At 57.5% G+C, this 17617-nt stretch overlaps 1 protein-coding gene and 1 long non-coding RNA gene across 2 annotated transcripts in view; one reads left to right on the top strand and one right to left on the bottom strand.

Moving 5' to 3' along the window:
- Positions 1 to 7942: 7942 nt before the first annotated feature.
- Positions 7943 to 17617, bottom strand: part of COL6A2 (collagen type VI alpha 2 chain) — a 38958-nt gene continuing 29283 nt past the window's right edge. The window contains 13 exon segments of the mRNA XM_032629849.1: positions 7943 to 8726; positions 8728 to 9023; positions 14238 to 14276; positions 14384 to 14836; positions 15009 to 15161; positions 15489 to 15534; positions 15709 to 15744; positions 15919 to 15981; positions 16082 to 16144; positions 16388 to 16423; positions 16732 to 16782; positions 17034 to 17096; positions 17415 to 17477. Coding sequence (XP_032485740.1) covers positions 8424 to 8726; positions 8728 to 9023; positions 14238 to 14276; positions 14384 to 14836; positions 15009 to 15161; positions 15489 to 15534; positions 15709 to 15744; positions 15919 to 15981; positions 16082 to 16144; positions 16388 to 16423; positions 16732 to 16782; positions 17034 to 17096; positions 17415 to 17477 — 1665 coding nt within the window. The 3' untranslated portion in view covers positions 7943 to 8423.
- Positions 9052 to 17468, top strand: LOC116752838. Its single transcript, XR_004349606.1, has 3 exons — positions 9052 to 10990; positions 16156 to 16379; positions 17332 to 17468. It is a non-coding gene; the product is annotated as an uncharacterized LOC116752838 (long non-coding RNA).

Here is a 17617-nt window from a genome sequence, read left to right as displayed (position 1 = left end):
GTCATCTGCAAACAGTGATAGCTTTACTTCTTTTCCAAACTAGATTCCTTTTATTTCTTTTTGTTCTCTGATTGCCGTGGCTAGGACTTCCAAAATTATGTTGAATAATAGTGGTGAGAGTGGACATCCTTGTCTTGTTCCTGATATTAGAGGAAATGCTTTGTTTTTCACCATTGAGAATGATGTTTGCTGTGGGTTTGTCATACATGGTCTTTATTATACTGAGGTAGATTTCCTCTATGCCCACACTCTGGAGAGTTTTTATCATAAATTGGTGTTGAACTTGGTCAAAAGCTTTTTCTGCATCTATTGAGATGATCATATGTTTTTTATTCCTTAATTTGTTAGTATGGTGTATCACATTGATTGATTTGTGTATGTTGAAGAATCCTCGCATCCCTGGGATAAATCCCACTTGATCATGGTGTATGATCCTTTTAATGTGTTGTTGGATTCTGTTTGCTACTATTTTCTTGAGGATTTTTGCATCTATATTTATCAGTGATATTGGTCTGTAATTTTCTTTTCTTTGTAGTATCTTTGTCTGGTTTTGGAAGATTTTAAATCACAGTTTCAATTTCATTACTTGTGATTGGTCTGTTCATATTTTCTATTTCTTCCTGGTTCAGTTTTGGAAGGTTATACCTTTCTAAAAATTTGTCCATTTCTTGCAAGTTGTCCATGTTATTGGCATAGAGTTGCTTGTAGTAGTCTCTTATGATGTTTTGTAGTTCTGCAGTGTCCGTTGTAACGTCTCCTTTTGCATTTCTAATTTTATTGATTTGAGTCCTCTCCCTCTTTTTCTTGATGAGTCTGGATAAGGTTTATCAATTTTGTTTATCTTCTCAGAGAACCAGCTTTTAGTTTTATCGATCTTTGCTATTGTTTTCTTTGTTTCTATTTCATTTTTTTCCTGCTCTGATCTTTATGATTTCTTTCCTTCTACTAACTTTGGGTTTTGTTTGTTCTTCTTCCTCTAGTTCCTTTAGGTGTAAGGTTAGTTTGTTTATTTGAGATTTTTCTTGTTTCTTGAGGTAGGCTTGTATTGTTATAAAATTCCCTCTTAGAAATGCTTTTGCTGCATCCCGTAGGTTTTGGATCATCGTGTTTTCATTGTCATTTGTCTCTAGGTATTTTTTGATTTCTTCATTGATTTCTTGGTTTTTTAGTAACATATTGTTTAGCCTCCATGTGTTTGTGTTTTTTACGTTTTTTCCCCTGTAATTCATTTCTAATTTCATAGTGTTGTGGTTTGAAAAGATGCTTGATATGATTTCAATTTTCTTAAATTCACCAAGGCTTGATTTGTGACCCAAGATGCGATCTATCCTGGAGAATGTTCCATGTGCACTCGAGAAGAAGGTGTAATCTGCTGTTTTGGGATGGAATGTGCTATAAATATCAATTAAATCTACCTGGTCTATTGTGTCATTTAAAGCGTGTGTTCCCTTATTAATTTTCTGTCTGGATGATCGGTCCATTGGTGTAAGTGAGGTGTTAAAATCCCCCACTATTACTGTGTTATTGTCAATTTCCTCTTTTATAGCTGTTAGCATTTGCCTTATGCATTGAGGTGCTCCTATATTGGGTGCATATATTTAATTGTTATATTTTTTCTTGGATTGATCCCTTGATCATTATGTAGCGTCCTTCCTTTTCTCTTGTAACATTCTTTATTTTAAAGTCTATTTTATCTGATATGAGTATTGCTACTCCAGCTTTCTTTTGATTTTCATTTTCATGGAATATCTTTTTCCATCGCCTCACTTTCAGTCTGCATGTGTCCCTAGGTCTGAAGTGGGTCTCTTGTAGACAGTCTATAGATGGATCTTGTTTTTGTAACCATTCAGCGAGCCTGTGTCTTTTGGTTGGAGCATTTAATCCATTCACATTTAAGGTAATTATCGATATGTGTGTTCCTATTACCATTTTTTGAATTGTTTTGGGTTTGTTTTTGTAGGTCCTTTTCTTCTCTTGTGTTTCCCACTTAGAGAAGTTCCTTTAGCATTTGTTGTAGAGCTGGTTTGGTGGTGCTGAAATCTCTTAGCTGTTGTTTCTCTGTAAAGCTTTTGATTTCTTCATCAAATCCGAACGAGATTCTTGCTGGATAGAATAATCTTGGTTGTAGGGTCTTCCTTTTCATCATTTAAAATATATTGTGCCACTCCCTTCTGGCTTGTAGAGTTTCTGCTGAGAAATGAGCTGTTAACCTTATGGGAGTTCCCTTGTATGTTAGTTGTCATTTTTCCCTTGTTATTTTTTTAAATATAAATTTATTTATTTATTTTTAGCTGCATTGGGTTTTCATTGCTGCACACAGTGTTTCTCTAGTTGCAGTGAGCAGGGGCTAGTCTTCGTTGTGGTGCATGGGCTTCTCATTGCTGTGTTTTCTCTTGCTGTGGAGCATTGGCTCCAGGCGTGCAGTCTTCAGTAGTTGTGGCACGCGGACTCAGTAGTTGTGGCACGTAGGCTCTAGAGCACAGGCTCAGTAGTTGTGGCACATGGGCTTCATTGCTCTGCAGCATGTGGGATCTTCCGGGACCAGGGCTTCAACCCATGTCCCCTGCATTGGCAGGCGGATTCTTAACACTGCGCCACCAGGTAAGCCCTCCCTTGTTATTTTTAATAAGTTTTCTTTGTCTTTAATTCTTGTCAATTTGATTACTCTGTGTCTCGGCGAGTTTCTCCTTGGGTTTATCCTGCCTGGGACTCTCTGCGCTTCCTGGACTTGAGTGGCTATTTCTTTTCCCATGTTAGGGAAGTTTTCAACTATAATCTCTTCAAATATTTTCTTGGGTCCTTTCTCTCTCTCTTCTCTTTCTGGGACCCCTGTAATGTGCATTTTGGTACATTTAATGTTGTCCCAGAGGTCTCTTAGGCTGTCTTCATTTCTTTTCATTGTTTTTTCTTTATTCTGTTCTGTGGCAGTGAATTCCGCCATTCTGTCTTCCAGGTCACTTATCCGTTCTTCTGCCTCAGTTATTCTGCTATTGATTCTTTCTTGTGTATTTTTCATTTCAGTTATTGTATTACCCATATCTGTTTGTTTGTTCTTTAATTCTTCTAGGTCTTTGTTAAACATCTCTTGCATCTTCTCAATCTTTGCCTCCATTCTTTTTCCGAGGTCCTGGATCATCTTCACTATCATTATTCTGAATTCATTTTCTGGAAGGTTTCCTATCTCCACTTCATTTAATTGTTTTTCTGGGGTTTTATCTTTTTCCTTCATCTGGTACATAGCCCTCTGCCTTTTCATTTTGTCTATCTTTCTGTGAATATTTTTTTCCCCACAGGCTGCAGGATTGTAGTTCTTCTTGCTTCTGCTGTCTACCCTCTGGTGGATGAAGCTATCTACGAGGCTTGTGCAAGCTTCCTGATGGGAGGGACTGGTGGTGGGTAGAGCTGGGTGTAGCTCTGTGGACAGAGCTCAGTAAAACTTTAATCTGCTTGTCTGCTGATGGGTGGGACTGTGTTCCCTCTCTGCTGGTTGTTTGGCCTGAGATGATCAAGCACTGGAGGCTATAGGCTCTTTGGTGGGACTAATGGAGGACTCTGAGAGGGCTCACGCCAAGGAGTACTTCCCAGAACTTCTGCTGCCAGTGTCCTTATCCCCATGGTGAGCCACAGCCACCCCCTGCCTCTGCCGGACACCCTCCAACACTAGCAGGTAGGTCTGGTTCAGTCTCCTATGGGGTCACTGCTCCTTCCCCTGGGTCCTGATGCAGACACTACTTTGTGTGTGCCCTCCAAGAGTGGAGTCTCTGTTTCTCCCAGTCCTGTCAAAGTCCTGCAATCCAATCCCACTAGCCTTCAAAGTCTGATTCTCTGGGAATTCCTCCTCCCGTTGCTGGACCCCCAGGTTGGGAAGACTGACGTGGGGCTCAGAACCTTCACTCCAGTGGGTGGACTTCTGTGATATGTGTTCTCCAGTTTGTGAGTCACCCAGCCAGCGGTTATGGGATTTGATTTTATTGTGATTGCGCCCCTCCTGCCGTCTCACTGGGGCTTCTCCTTTGTCTTTGGATGTGGGGCATCTTTTTTGGTGAGTCCCAGTGTCTTCCTGTCGATGACTGTTCAGCAGTTAGTTGTGATTCTGGTGCTCTCGCAAGCGGGAGTGAGCCCATGTCCTTCTACTCCACCATCGTGAACCAATTGCTCCTCTCCCGTTTGTTTCTAATTCTGTTTATAATAGCATTTTGGTTAGAGTCAGTTAAAAATTTTACAGTCAAATTTATTATATATATGCTTATCAACTACAGGGAAGGGGAGAAGGATCTAATTGCAGTTTCTGTTTCTCTTTTTTCACTGAGAATGTACTAGGACCCCCCCCTCCACTATCCCCACCTGGGTGGGTGCCCTCCCGGGCCCCTCACACTATGGCTGGAGGTCCTGGCATCAGCCCCTCGCCTCTGACCTCCCTGGACAGCAGCAGGCCCAGCCGTGCGAGCACAGGTCCGTCCCCGGCTGCCTGGAGGTGGGGCATGGGGCCTTGGGGGCAGGGAAGGGAGATGGGCCCTTCTGTCTGGGGAGCACAGCTACACCTTGACAGGGTGGTCCTGGGAGAATCTTACTTCCTGATGGAGGCAGCTGAGTGCAGGTAGGGTGGGGCACAGAGGCTGCCCTGGGAAGGTCAGCTGGGCCTGGTCGCAGCACCAGTCCTGGACCTGGAGGGAGTTGTCCCAGGGGTCTGGGAAGGGCCTCAGGTGCTCGGGGACAGCCGTGATGGGGACTCACTAAGTCAGGCCCGAGTGGCCACCATCGAGCTGTGGGACTGTGTCCTGTCGGCCCCGGAGTGGCCTCCTTGTCCAGGCAGCCTCCTTGCTGGGGCTGCAGCTCTGCTTCACCCTGCCTGAGAGCTGATGGGGCCCTGCCCCAGCCCTGTCCTGTCCTCTCCCTGTCCGCCAGCCCTGCGCCCTGCCCAGGCCTTTCTAGGGATGGCTGGAGGCTGAGCCTGTGCCTGGGGAAGAGACGTTGGTGTAGAGGGGTCAGCGGGAGTACACTGGGGAGGTCGTGTGTGAGGGGTGATAGTGAGAGGTGTTACCGTGGGGGAGCTGGCGAGGAGGACTTAGTGAGGGGTGTGGGTGACAGGTTGCTTGCTGCTGAGAGGGCGTTAGTGACGGGTCTTTGCTGAGGCGGTGTTAGTGGGGGGTGTTCTTGTGGGGATGTTGAGGTGACATTTGTGAGTGCATAGTTTTGAGGGTATGTTAGTGAAAGGATGTTGGTGTGGGGACTTTGCTGACGAATGTTCGTGAGGGACAGTGTGAGGAGATTTGGTGGGGAGGCCTTGGTGAGGGGACATTTGTGCGAGGACACGGGTGAAGTGGTAATGGTAGAGACAGTGTGAGTGTTACTGTGGGCCGTCGGTGAGGAAATGTTGAGGGAGCATCTGTGAGGGACGCTCCTGGGGTATATTAGTGAGGTGACGTTAGAGAGGCATGCTGGTGAGGGGACACTAGGGGCAGTCAGTGTGGGGAACTAGTGAAGGGTGTCGGGGAGGAGGCTGGTGACGGGTCGATACTGAGAGACGCTGTGAAAAGTTATTGAGGGGAGAGTAGTGTGGGGGTGAGATCGTAAGGGCTTGTGGGTGGGGTAACATTGGTGTGGCCGTTGCTGAGTGATGACCGGATGGTAGTGAGGGGACATTAATGTGGGACGTTGGTGTGGGGACATTAGAATGTTGACACTGGTGAGGGTCCTGGGTGAGGAGGTGTTTGTGCAGAGATGTTGTTGAGGGGCTGCCGCTGAGGGGCCTTAGTGTTGGGCTGCTCGTGAGGGGATGCTGGTGAGGGATGTGCCGCTCTCAGAGGCAGGAGTGTGGCTGGCTCCTTACGGACACTTTGAGGGTCTACAGCACTCTGGCCTGCGTCTGTCCTTCCTGTGGGGGTGGAGTTGACAGGCATGACATCCACTCAGGCTAAGGGACCACCTCGAACACTGTGTCTCGGTCGCAGAATAGGGCGTGGTTCCTCAGTATGAGGACCCCTGGCCTTGTGCACACTTTTGAGGCCTGGGGAGTCCGCTGGGCTCCCCCGAGGACTGCACGCTGGTGATGCCTGCACAGCGGCCGTCCTGGGCGGGTTCCATGGCCACTCCACTGGCTTCCTTCTGTGACCTTAGCCCCAGGTGAGCCCATTTGGGTTCAGCTGTGCCGAGTCTCCTTCACTCATGCCCTCTGCTCTCAGGAGACGGGATCCATGTCCGAGTGGGGCTGGGTGGCAGTGAGCAGGCAGAGTGGGGACGCAGCTAACCCCGGCTGTAGAGAGGGCCTGAGGGTGTCCCGTGTGTATGAGGGAAGGCTCTTGTAGGAAACCGCAGAACCCTAACTCAGACACCACACGTGGCAGGGAGTGTGTCTGAGCGTCCCTCCAAGGGGCGGAAGGCTGGGGACGTGGGGCCTCAAGGAACAGCCCTGACAGGGAGCTGGTGCCCTTGCCCTCCAGGGAGGTCGGGGCCCCAGGGGAGAGTGCGGGGGACACCAGCGTGGCGGGCGCCCTGCGGGTCCCCAAGGTGGCCTGCGCCCGGGAAGGACCCCGCCCACCTGCTCTCCGGGGTCGTAGGCCAGAGTCACGGAGAGGGACGTCCTTTCTTCTGCAGAGGGGACCCCGTGCAGGGTCCAGCGGACAGAACTCCAGATCCGTGGAGGGAGGGGCCCCTGCCTCCCCCCCGGCCCCGCCCCCGGGAAGTTCACAGGCCCCAGCCCTGCGGCCTGAGGCCTGGGGCTGCCAGGCTCTTCTCTTTCTCGTGCAGGCGTTTCGTACTGTTCTTTGCGGGGAGGGAGGGGGGCAGAGGAAGAGAAGATACTCGGTGTGACGCCCTGCCTTTCAGCTGCAGGCCGTGTAGGCAGATGACAGGAGAGGCGGAAGTGAGTCAGTCACCCCCAAAGGGGGGTCAACAGGGTGTCATCGTGTTCTGGGCTGAACTGTGTCCCCCTCCCCCAAATTCCCATGTCGAAGTCCTAGCCCACAGTACCTCAGAATCTGACCTTATTTGGAAATAGAGACGTTGCAACATAATCTGTAATTAGTTGAGATGAGGTCATCCTGGGGTAGAATGGGCCCTCATTCAAAATGACTGTGTCCATGTCCAAGAGGGAAACGTGGACACAGACGGGCCGTGGAGGAGGGACAGGAACTGGCGCGCCTGGAACGGTCCCTCCCGAGAGCCGTCAGCGGGGGCGCAGCTTGGGGACACCGGACTCTGCCGACTGCTGGCCTCCAGGCTGTTGTTGCAGCCCCCAGGTTGACATACTTTGTTAGGCCAGGCCCAGCAGACTAAACAGCCTGGGATTTAAGAGGGCACTTCCCAGAGGGTGAACTTGAAAGACCTGGGCGTCTGGACAAAAAGTCACTGCGGCTGCCAGAAAGAGCCTCTCATTTCTCCCCTGTCTATCTATCATCTATATATCAATCAATTATCTATCTACTTCTCTCTCATCTGGGTACCCGTCATCTATCTATTATCTATATATCAATCATCTCTCTCTCTCTCATATGTGTACCTATCTCTATATCTATACATCAATCTTTTATTTTTCTCCCTCTCTCATCTGTGTACCTGTCATCTGTCTACCATCTATCTGTATCACCTCTCTTTCTATCATCTGTCATCTCTCTATCATCTATCTCTATCCACAAATATCCTTATGCAAACCAGCAAACATCCCTAAAGTTCTCTGGCCCCGTTTTGGGGACAGAGTGAGACTTCACTGACCAAATACTTTGTTTTCAGCCCAAAGCCAACTAGACAAAGGTGGATTCCACGGTTGAGGCCATCCAGTCGGTGCCCTTGGGAGTGGGGTGCCTGTAAGGACAGGGGGCCAGGCCCGGCACCCTCTGGGTGCACAGAGCAATCCGGGGGACCCCGGGGTATGATCAGTCCTGGGGCTTATGTGAACGGTCTCAGCATCCCCACTGGCACAGACACTTGGAAGCTGGGGAGCAAGTGGGGTTCAAAGCCTTTATTGGACTGGGGTGTGTGCACACAGGGAGGTGCAGGGCCTGCTGTCACAGCTCAGTCTGATGGGGGAGGTGACGCCCAGAGACCTGGGAGCGGGCCGGAGGGCTGGCAGAGAGCCTCTGGAGGGCACTCGGGGGAGGACAAGTCGGAATGAGGCTGGGCTGAGGGAGGCCAGCCCCAGATGTGCTCCCTGTGAAGCCTCTGGGGTCCCGGGAAGGCACAGAGGGCAGGACAAGGGTGGATGGTGAGGAGGGGCAGTGCGCTCAGGGTGTCCAGGGCTGCGGGGTCCCCGGTAGGAGCTGGGGTGGGCGGGGGTCCTCCGCTCCTGACTTTACACCCACACGTGGAGAGACTGAGCCCTCAGTGCGCTGGACCTCTCCGGTGGGGTCTGAGTAGCACCACGGACAGGAGGATAGCACCCGCGGGGCAGGGGTCGCGGGGCTGGTGGTGGGGGCGGGCAGGGGGCGCTAGCAGATCCAGCGGATGAACCTGTCGAAGAAGCCAGGCTGGGCCAGGCTGTCGTAGTCCTTCTCGCGGAAGATGGCGGCCGGGTCACCCAGGCTGATCTTGGAGAGCACGTCCGCGTCCACGTCGCTGCCCACGGCCACCACGGTGGGCACCACGTTCTGCTTGCGCATGGAGTGCACCGCCTCCTCCAGGCTGTCGTTGCCCGTGACGCCGTCCGTGAGGAACACGAAGTCCAGCTCGGCGTGGCGGCGCGCTCCGGCCCGCGCGCTGCGCACCACCTGGTTGATGGCATGCACGATGCCCAGCGCCCACGTGCGAGAAGGAGTTGAGGTAGCGCGCGCTCGCCAGCGCCTCCTGGATGACGGTCAGGTTGGAGGTCAGCGGGAAGGCCACCTGCTGCTCGCGCGGGCCTCCGAACTGCAGCAGCGCCACGCGCGCGTTGAGCGGGTCGTCGTCCCTGCGCGCCAGGGTCAGCCGCCGGGACACCTCCTCCACGAAGCGCCGCGCCTTGTGGAAGTTCTGCTCGCCCAGCCGCTCGGAGCCATCCAACAGGAAGACGATGTCCACGGGCCGCTGGGTGCACTGGGCCACGTACAGCTCTGGGGGCGAGACGGGGTGGTGCGCGGGCGACCTGGGTGAGGCCCCGCTGCCCCGCCCCAGCCGCGCCCCCCGGGCCACGCCCGCCCCGGCCACGCCCTGCGCCCGCCTCTCGGCGCATACCGCACCCACAGGAGCCACTCAGACCGCTGGAGCTTCACCCAAGGTCACCGGCGGTCGGGAGCCCTCCACAGCACCCAGGACGTGGGTCCAGGCTCCCACCCTGTCTCCCTGGGACCGACACCGTCTCTCCTGGTTGTGCTCCCACCAGGAAATGTCCCCAAACCTGAGGCTGAGGGGTCCCTTTCCACTCTCCCAGCACCATCCCTGCCCAGCGACCTCCTTCAGGCCTCACGGGCAGGCAGGCAGGGATCAGTAAAGCCCCTTCTTTTGGCCCAAGAACTGGGTGCGCCCAAAGGACCACAGGGCATGGGGAGTAGGGGTGGGGGAGAGAGGTGTCATCACACCTGTGATCGTGTACAAAGACCTCATGGAGATCCCCAGATGCAAGGACCCACCTCTGGAGGCTGGGCCATATTTCTCCCAGCCCTGGGAGCATCAGGGAGAGAAGGGGCCTGTGTCCCCTCGACTGGCTCAGGCTTTGGTGGGCAGTGGGCACAGGTGTGGCCAGACCCCTGTGGCAGCCCGGGTGACTCCCTGTTTACCTGAGACCCTTGCCTCTTCCGGGCAGTCACCAGCCCAGGACATGCTGGACAGTGTGAGGGCAAGGCTGCCACCAGGGCTGAGGCTGGGCCTCTGAGGGACGTGGGCGCCTCTGCACAGCCTGAAAACCTGCTCCACACACGGGACCACAGGCTGGGTCTCCATCCAGGAAGGCGCAGCCAAGCCCCTCGCCCAAGGCCCTGCTGAGATCTCAGCTCTAACGGCCGACGGGGCTCGGCAGCGGCGGGGCTGGTCCTCCCTCTTGAGTCCAGCTCTCAGCCCCACGGGCACCCTCCTGACCTGGGCAGGAGAGGACTCCGCTCACAGCCCAGGCGTGCTGACCCAGGGCCGGGAGCACAGGGATCCCATCGGAAGGAGGTCCTGACTTGTGGCACCAACCACGAGGGGCTCAGGATCCCGCTTGGGCCCCGCAGGCACCAGGTGCCCCCCTGTGTGGGCAATCCCCGAGGTCCAGGCGAGCAAGCAGTTCGCCCCAGCAAGTCGCTGACCACAGCACACATTCACACTCGTTTTTCAGCTTTTATAGAATGTACGAGATGCGCACACAGCACCTGAAGGACACTCTTGGGGGTGTCACCTGCAGTACTGGGCTACCCGCGGAGGAGCGAGTGTTTCTGGCAGATTTTTTTTTTTTAAAGGAGCTTATTTATACGGCAGTGCAGATGAAGAGCAGCTTCGGCTTTAAACCCACAGAGCTGGAGGTGAAACTGCCCAGCGAATCCCCTGTGTGCCCCTGGGCCTCTCAGTCCCTGCGGTCAGAGTCAGAAACGCACGGACTGCTTGTTTGGGGGCAGTTCTCAATGCATCAACCAGGGGGGCGAGAGAAGCGCACAAGGGGTGACCTGGGCACAGAGGCCAGAGGTGAATCCGGGAGTTGGGGCCGTTTATGAGGCTCTGGTCTTCCCTCTTTCTTTTTGGCTAAATAATGGCCCCCAAGAGATGCCTACGTCCTAATCCTGGAGCCTGTGACTATGACCTTATATGGCAAAAGGGCTTTGCAGACGGAATTCAATGAATAATTCCCTTGAAATGGGGAGACTCTCCTGGATTATCCGGCCCTAAATGCCACCACAAGTGTCCCTGTAGGAGGGAGGCCGGGGCAGGGCGGGGCGGGGGGGAAGGGGAGAGGCCATGTGTCCACAGAGCAGAGACGGGAGCTGGAGAGGCAGGAAGGGCCTCCCTTAGAGGCCCAGAGGGCGCGCGGCCCTGGGACACCTTGCTTTTGGACTTCCGGCCTCCAGACCAAGAGAACAGCTTCCTGCTGTCTTCAGCCCCGCAGTGTAAGGTAGGCAGCCCTGGGAGCGCCTGCAGCTGGGGGGCCGCACCCTGTGGGCTCAGCAGAGCGCCAGCACGGTCTCGGGGTCCCCCACGATGTCCCTGTGCACCAGCTTAAAGGCGTCAATGAACAGGTCCATCCAGTCCTGCCGTTCGCCTCCTGTGGCGAACTTGGCCCGCTCCGCGGTGTAGACCAGCACAGCCACCAGCCTGGAGTAGGCGGCTGGGTCCTGTGTGAGCTCCGTGGCGTTTAGCAACTTTTGGATCAGGGGGATGGTCCTGGGGAAGGAGGCGTCCGGGCCCTCTTCCGTGCGGAGGAAGGTGACCGGGGGCTCGCCGCCAGGCCGCGGTCCATCTGCGGGGGATTCCAGAGAAGTTTTTCAGGGACTTGGTCGGCGTGATCGGGGCTCCAGCCGCCTCTCTCCTCGGAGACGAGGAGGGACCAAGAGGTCAGCGAGGGGGTCAGACGAGGAGCCGGGGAGGCTGCAGCTGCCCCGTGCTGACCACGGGGTGCCAAGGCGAAGCAAATGGGGCTTTGGGGAGCCCAGAAGAGACGGGGAGCAGAAGCTCGAGAACTGCGAGACTCCTGGCACAGATGGCTGCTGAGGCTAACCGGGTTCTGGCGGCCCTGCCCTAGGACGACCCCAGCCCCCTTAAAATGCTCAGCACTGCCGGGGCAACTTCCTGCCTGTTCCAGCCCGGTCTGAGATAGGCAGCTGGGCCCCTTGAGCCCCTCTCAGGGAGGTTTCTCTAGCCGGCTTGTGATTACAAATCCTCCGCCCTTCACCTTCAGACGTAAACCTCCCCGCCCTGCGCCGTTGCCCTGAGGACCAGGGAGCAAACGCTCAGGGCGCCCCACGCTCTCCCCTTCCCGTCCCATCCCGTCCCGGGGGAGGTCAGGGCCTACCCTCCGGGCCCCTCGCTCCAGGCGCAACATGGCCTCCTGTCCGCAGGGTGCCTCAGACACGTCCAGTTAGCTCGCCCGGGTGGCCCGGCCTCACGGCCCCAGCCCTGCCCTGCGCCCTTCCTTTGGGGCACCCAGCCTTCCGGAGCCTCCTGCCTTGGCGTGAGGGGCAGGGCTCAGGTCTCCCTGGCTCTCCCCCTCCCGCAGCAGCTGTCGCGGAAGAAGACCTGCCTTGGCCGCCTTTGCCTGGCGTCCGCCTTTGTTGCTCTTTGACAGCCTCGTGGTTCTGCCCCAGTTGAGCTGCCCCCCTGCCTTGGTCCAAGCCCAGATGTGGCTGAGCCTCTGGGGTGGAAGGGGCCATTTGGCCCAGTAGGTCAGGGCTGTGCCAGAGCAGGCAGCGTCCACCCAGCGCCCCATCTGCTCAGCCCTCAGCGAGCGCGCCAGAGTCCACTCGTGTCAAGGAGGCCATTTGTAAATGCATATTCTGTAGTTACAGCTACTTTCTTCCCTTCTGGTCACAATGTCTAATTTACTTGGAAATTTCAAATCGCTTTAAAGGAGAATGAGATTGTGAGTTTAGCAGAGGAGGGACTTAGGAGAACAGGGGAGGGGTCCCTAAGGGGGCTGTTCTCTTTCACTGTCAGGTCCTGGAGGCTCAGGGGAAGCGAGATCACCAGCATTACCCTAGCATCAAAACCAAAGACATCACAAGAAAGGGCACGACAGCCCAAGATCTCTCACAAACACAGATGCAAAAATCCTCAATAAAATATTAGCAATCAACTCTAACAATATATATGTATTATACATCATGACCAAGTGGGATCTATCCCAGGTCTTGGAAAGCTGGTTCAGCGCTCAAAGCTCAATGAGCATAATCCATCACATCAGCAAAGCTAAAGAGGAAAAACCAACTGATCATATCAACAGGTGCAGAAAAAGCATCTGACAAAATCCCACACTCATTCACGATAGACTCTCAGTACCTAGGAATGGGGGGCCACCCTCAGCTTGATAAGGAACATCTACAGAGACCCTCAGCGGATTCCCCCATGGCGAGAAATTCACAGCTTCCCCAGCAAAATCACCGCTGGGCCCTGGCACCAGGGGCTGGGTCAGGTTTCTGCCCTCGAGGGGCCAAGCTGACCACGGCACCCGCACCCTGGGAGGAGTCAGGCACCCTGAGGGCAGGGGCACAGACCAGGGGTTAGTTGGGTCTCTGCGTGGACCCAACCCCCTTTAGCCCCCGGGGGAGACTGGGGTTGGCGCTATTGGGCCAGCCTCTGGGATTTGGGGTGGCTCTGGGTGCCACACACAACCATCTTCAGCTGACTCTGGGGACCCCAAGCCCAGGCCGTCTCTGGGATGACCCCACAGCTTGCCAACGGCCATGGCATAGTCATTGGTACAATCTCGGCGAGCACTTCCTTGGAAGTTCTCTGTCAGAATAAGTGTGTGGACCCCCGTCCCCAACTCAACACGGTCCCTTACCTCAGGCGGCCTTGGTGCCTTTGAACCTGCCCGGGGCCCCCTGACGCCTGGGAGGAGCCTGCCGGAACACTGACCTCGTGGCAGACATGGATGTGGACGCAGGCCCCAAGGTTCCCATCGGTGTTGGCCCTGCCAACAGTCCAGCCCGACTCACCCTGCCCCCCCGCATGCTGCGGAGGACCCACCACCCAGAGCCGGCCCCGGGGGCCCCTCCGAGGCAGCAGCAGGATGCCCAGAGGAGCTGGTCGATGCATCCTGCCCCTTCCCCGCCCCGAGGGACCCCTTGGGGGCAGCCTCCGTGGGTCCCCAGCCCCCAGCCTCCCACTGTAGTGCAACCACATAGGGCTCGAGGCACGGCCCCCTAAACATATGTGCTCTGGAGAGAAGAGCAAACCCCAGCCGCCAGGCAGCAGCTCAGGGCGTCAGGGCAGAGGCCCGCTCTGCAGCTGCCCCGGTGGCTGTGGATGTGTTCGCCTCCCTGAGAGTTTAAGACCAGCCATTTCACTTACTGGATCCAGGGCTTCCGCCTGCAGGAGCCGGGTGGCCCTGGGGTGTCTGTGCCTCTGGGCACCTCAGCCCAAGAGGCCGTGAATCTGTGTTCGAGACCAGCGGCCCGAGAGCTTAGCGCACCCCCTCCCCACATGCGCCAGGTGGGTGGGGTGGCCGAGCGACTCCAGACGTCAACTGAACCCTGAGCCCCCTCCTCAGAAGTGCCAGGGTCCCGGAGGCCAGGCCACCGCGAGTCTGGAATCCGAGGCTTCTCGCTGGGGTGGCTGCAGCGGCAATTCCTAGGGTCCCTGCACAACCCTCCCCCTGGCTCTGGCTGCCGGCTTTCCTGGGGGGCCAGCAGCGCCCGCGTTACCTGTTTGGCAGGGAAGTTCCGGGCACACGATCTGGGGGTCTAGGAGAGAGGAAAAGAGGCGGGGGTCCCGGTGGCTCCCTCGAGGCCTGCGGAGACCTGGCCCCTCCCCGGCCACACGCCCCTCCCCTCCTCTCCTCCGGACTCACCCGGGCACAGCACGTCCTCCATGTCGTCGATGAACTTCTCGGCCACCAGGTCGGAGAAAAGCGTCATGTTGCGTACCTGCTGCGGCTTGTCGCAGGCGATGGAGTACAGGTTCTCGCTCTCGTGCTTCTCGTGGAACATGTCCCCGATGCCGATGGCCGTCACCGTCACGTCGCGGTTGCACAGCGCCCGCAGGTTGAGGTCGTCGTCGCGGGGGTCGTGGCGGCCGTCCGTGATGACCACCGCGAACACGCGGGTCTTCTGGCGCCGGCTCTCCTTGATGAGCTGGTCGTAGGCGAACTTGAGGGCTGAGGGCGTCCAGGTGCCGCCCGCGATCCACTCAAGGTTCTTGACGGCCTCCTTGAAGCTGGACAGTGAGTTGATGCGCTCGTCGTCCAGCTGGATGGCCTCGAAGGTGCCGTCGTGGCTGTACTGCACGACGCCCACGCGGGTCCCTGCGGGTGGGCGCGGGCGTGACGGCGGCCCTCGGCAGAGCTTGGACCCCTCTGAGACCCCTCCCGTGGATTTCTACCCGGACCTCAGGCGTCCTGCGGCCCCTCTGCTCGAGAATGCGGCCTGGTGCCCCCTGCCCCGCCGGACCACGCCCCCAATTGCGGTGCCGCTGACCTGTCTCCGACTTGGGGTCCTTGGCGATGGCCCCCAGCCTGTTGACCACGTTGATGACGAAGTTCTTCTCCAGGGTGAAGTTGGTGTAGCCAATGCTCTCGGAGCTGTCGATGACGAACACCACGTCCAGAGCGCCACAGCGCTTCTCACAGTCTGCGGGGGGGCGGGGTGAGCGTGCGGGGCGGGGTGAGCAGGGGGCGTGACCAGAGGAGGGCGTGGCGAGCGTGCAGGGGCGTGGCTAGAGGAGGGCGGGGTGGGCGGGGGGCGTGGCAAGCAGGCGGGGAGGGGCGGGCGGGTGACAACGCTGAACCCCGGCCCAGGGAGACAGCCTGAGACCCCAGGGGCGTGCAGCCAGGTGCACCGTGGGAAACACTGAACGTGAGCGGGAGGGGAGGACTCGGACGGATGACCCTGACCCCGGGACAAGAGCCCCCAAGGACACAAGTGTCCCAGTCCAGCCGCGTGGGGGCCGCAACTCACCACAGCACCCGCACGTCTCCCTCACGTAGGTCATGACGTCGCACTCCTGTGACACAGCGGGGTCAGCCCCCAGCCCAGAGCGCAAACCCTGGGGAGGGGCTGGAAGCGCTTCTGCAGGAAGCCCCTGCCCACCCCCTGCTCTGACCTCACCCCTGCTGACCTGCCCTTCAGATTTTTAGGAGGGAGAAGGACCCTGAGTCCCACCCCGACTGAAACCTACCGTGAGGCCGGGGTCTCCTGGGGGGCCAGGCTCTCCCTGGAAGGGGGAAGGATATCAGTGAGAGGTGACACCTGTCATGGCCGAGGCTGGGAGGGCTGGACTTGTTCTCACGAGGCCACTCCAGGACCCCTGCATGGTTCGGGGTGCCACTTGGCCTGGATGGCCCAGGGACTGTGGCCCGAGGGCCAAAGGGATGGGCGACTGACCTACCTCGGGTCCTGGTGCTCCTCTCTGCCCCCGCGGGCCTGGCTCACCAGGGGGACCAGGATCTGCCTGAGAAGGAAAAGGGCAGGTGGGCTCTGGCAGTACCTTGGGTGGTCCCCCCACGCGGCCCTGTCCCGGGCAACCGTCGACAGGGCGCAGAGGTACTCACAGGCTCGCCCTTCTGGCCTTTCCTCCCGGGTTCTCCTTTGGACCCAAAGTCACCTCTGCCCCCCTGTGACACAGGACACCCGTGTTAACAACGCAGAGAGCTCGGCAGCTGGCCCTGCTCCCCTGCCGTCCCCCAGCCCTCCAGGGATCTGCCCAAGAGGGACACGCCTTTTCAGGAGGAACCTGTACTCAGCAGTGCGGGGCCGTCAGATGCAGCCCCACACGGCGGCATTTCAGGGCGCAGCCCGCTCCCACCAGCAGAGCTCAGCACGGAGGCCCGCTGCACAGACCACCCCGCGGTACGTACCTCGGGGCCGCGGGGGCCAGGCTCGCCTTTCTCTCCCTGGGAAGCAAACACAGGGGTCACTCAGCACTGGGCTTAGGGGTGATGGCCGTGCAGGCCCCTCCCTTCCCTGACGGGTGGGCTTGGGCATCGAAATCTGTACAGAGCCACAGAGGCTATGGGAGAATGCTTGATTCCCGGGGGACCTGGCTCTGCTCTTGATGGTCACCCCCTGCCCCCAACCCCAGCCTCACCCTGGGCCCGGCGGGGGGCCCTGGCAGGAAGTAGCAGGAACCTTCCAGTCAATGGAAGGCCCTCCCGACAGTGCCCACCCCCTTCCCCAGTCCCTGCCCGCCCCCAGGACTTACAGGTGCTCCTCGGAGTCCCGGGTAGCTGAAGCCAGGCCTGCCGGGGTCTCCCTAGGGGACACGGAAGGCCAGTCAGGGCAGGGCCAGTGGAAAAGGTGGAGACTGAGTCAGTCGGCCTGGACTGGGGGTGGGTGGGCAGGGCCCGCCTTGGGAGGACATGCCACCCCTGAGGGTGAGAACACGGGCTGGGATGGGAGGTTGCTGCCCAGGCCCCTGATGTCCTCCCTCACCAAGGCATGCTCCCGGCAGCCTTACTCAGGAGCCCTGGCCCAACCTGCCTGCCGGGTGGTTAGGGGGCATACCTTGGGGCCAGGCTGTCCCGAGTCTCCGCGGGGGCCAGCATCCCCAGGGTCTCCCCGAGATCCCTGAGGGCAGAAAGGAAGCAGGGGGTCGGCACAGACGAGGCTGACCTCATCCAGCTCTGACCCCCAGGCAGCATCGCTGCCCTGAAGGGCTGGCCATCCTGAGGGTCTCTCCTCTCCACGTGCCACGTCCCGGCTCCCCCTGGCACACCCCCCCACCTGGTAAAGCCTGACCCCTCAGGGCAGGATGGCGGAGTGAGGTGCGTGGGGGCCCTTGGCTCCCTGTCCCGCTGCCCAGGTTTACTGTGCGGACAGTATCCTGCCTGCCCGAGGACAGGAGGACGCAAAGCCATGGGCCCTCCCAGGCATCCTGCTACTGACCTGCTTCCCGGGCTCTCCAACAGTCCCTTGGGGACCTCTGGGTCCAGGTAAACCTCGGTCTCCCTGGACAGAAAAGAGACGAGGGTGCTTCAGAGACGCTGTTGTCACTCACTGTGGACTTCGGCAAGGGCAGGGGGCCCTGCTGCCCTCCAAAAGGTCCTTAGCCCTGACCCCAGTGGCCCCAGGCAGGGTTTGCAGGGTGG

The sequence above is a fragment of the Phocoena sinus genome, chromosome 4, assembly GCF_008692025.1.
Source record: "Phocoena sinus isolate mPhoSin1 chromosome 4, mPhoSin1.pri, whole genome shotgun sequence".
In the NCBI taxonomy this organism is placed as follows: domain Eukaryota; kingdom Metazoa; phylum Chordata; class Mammalia; order Artiodactyla; family Phocoenidae; genus Phocoena; species Phocoena sinus.
This window is presented reverse-complemented; position numbering and strand designations above follow the sequence as displayed.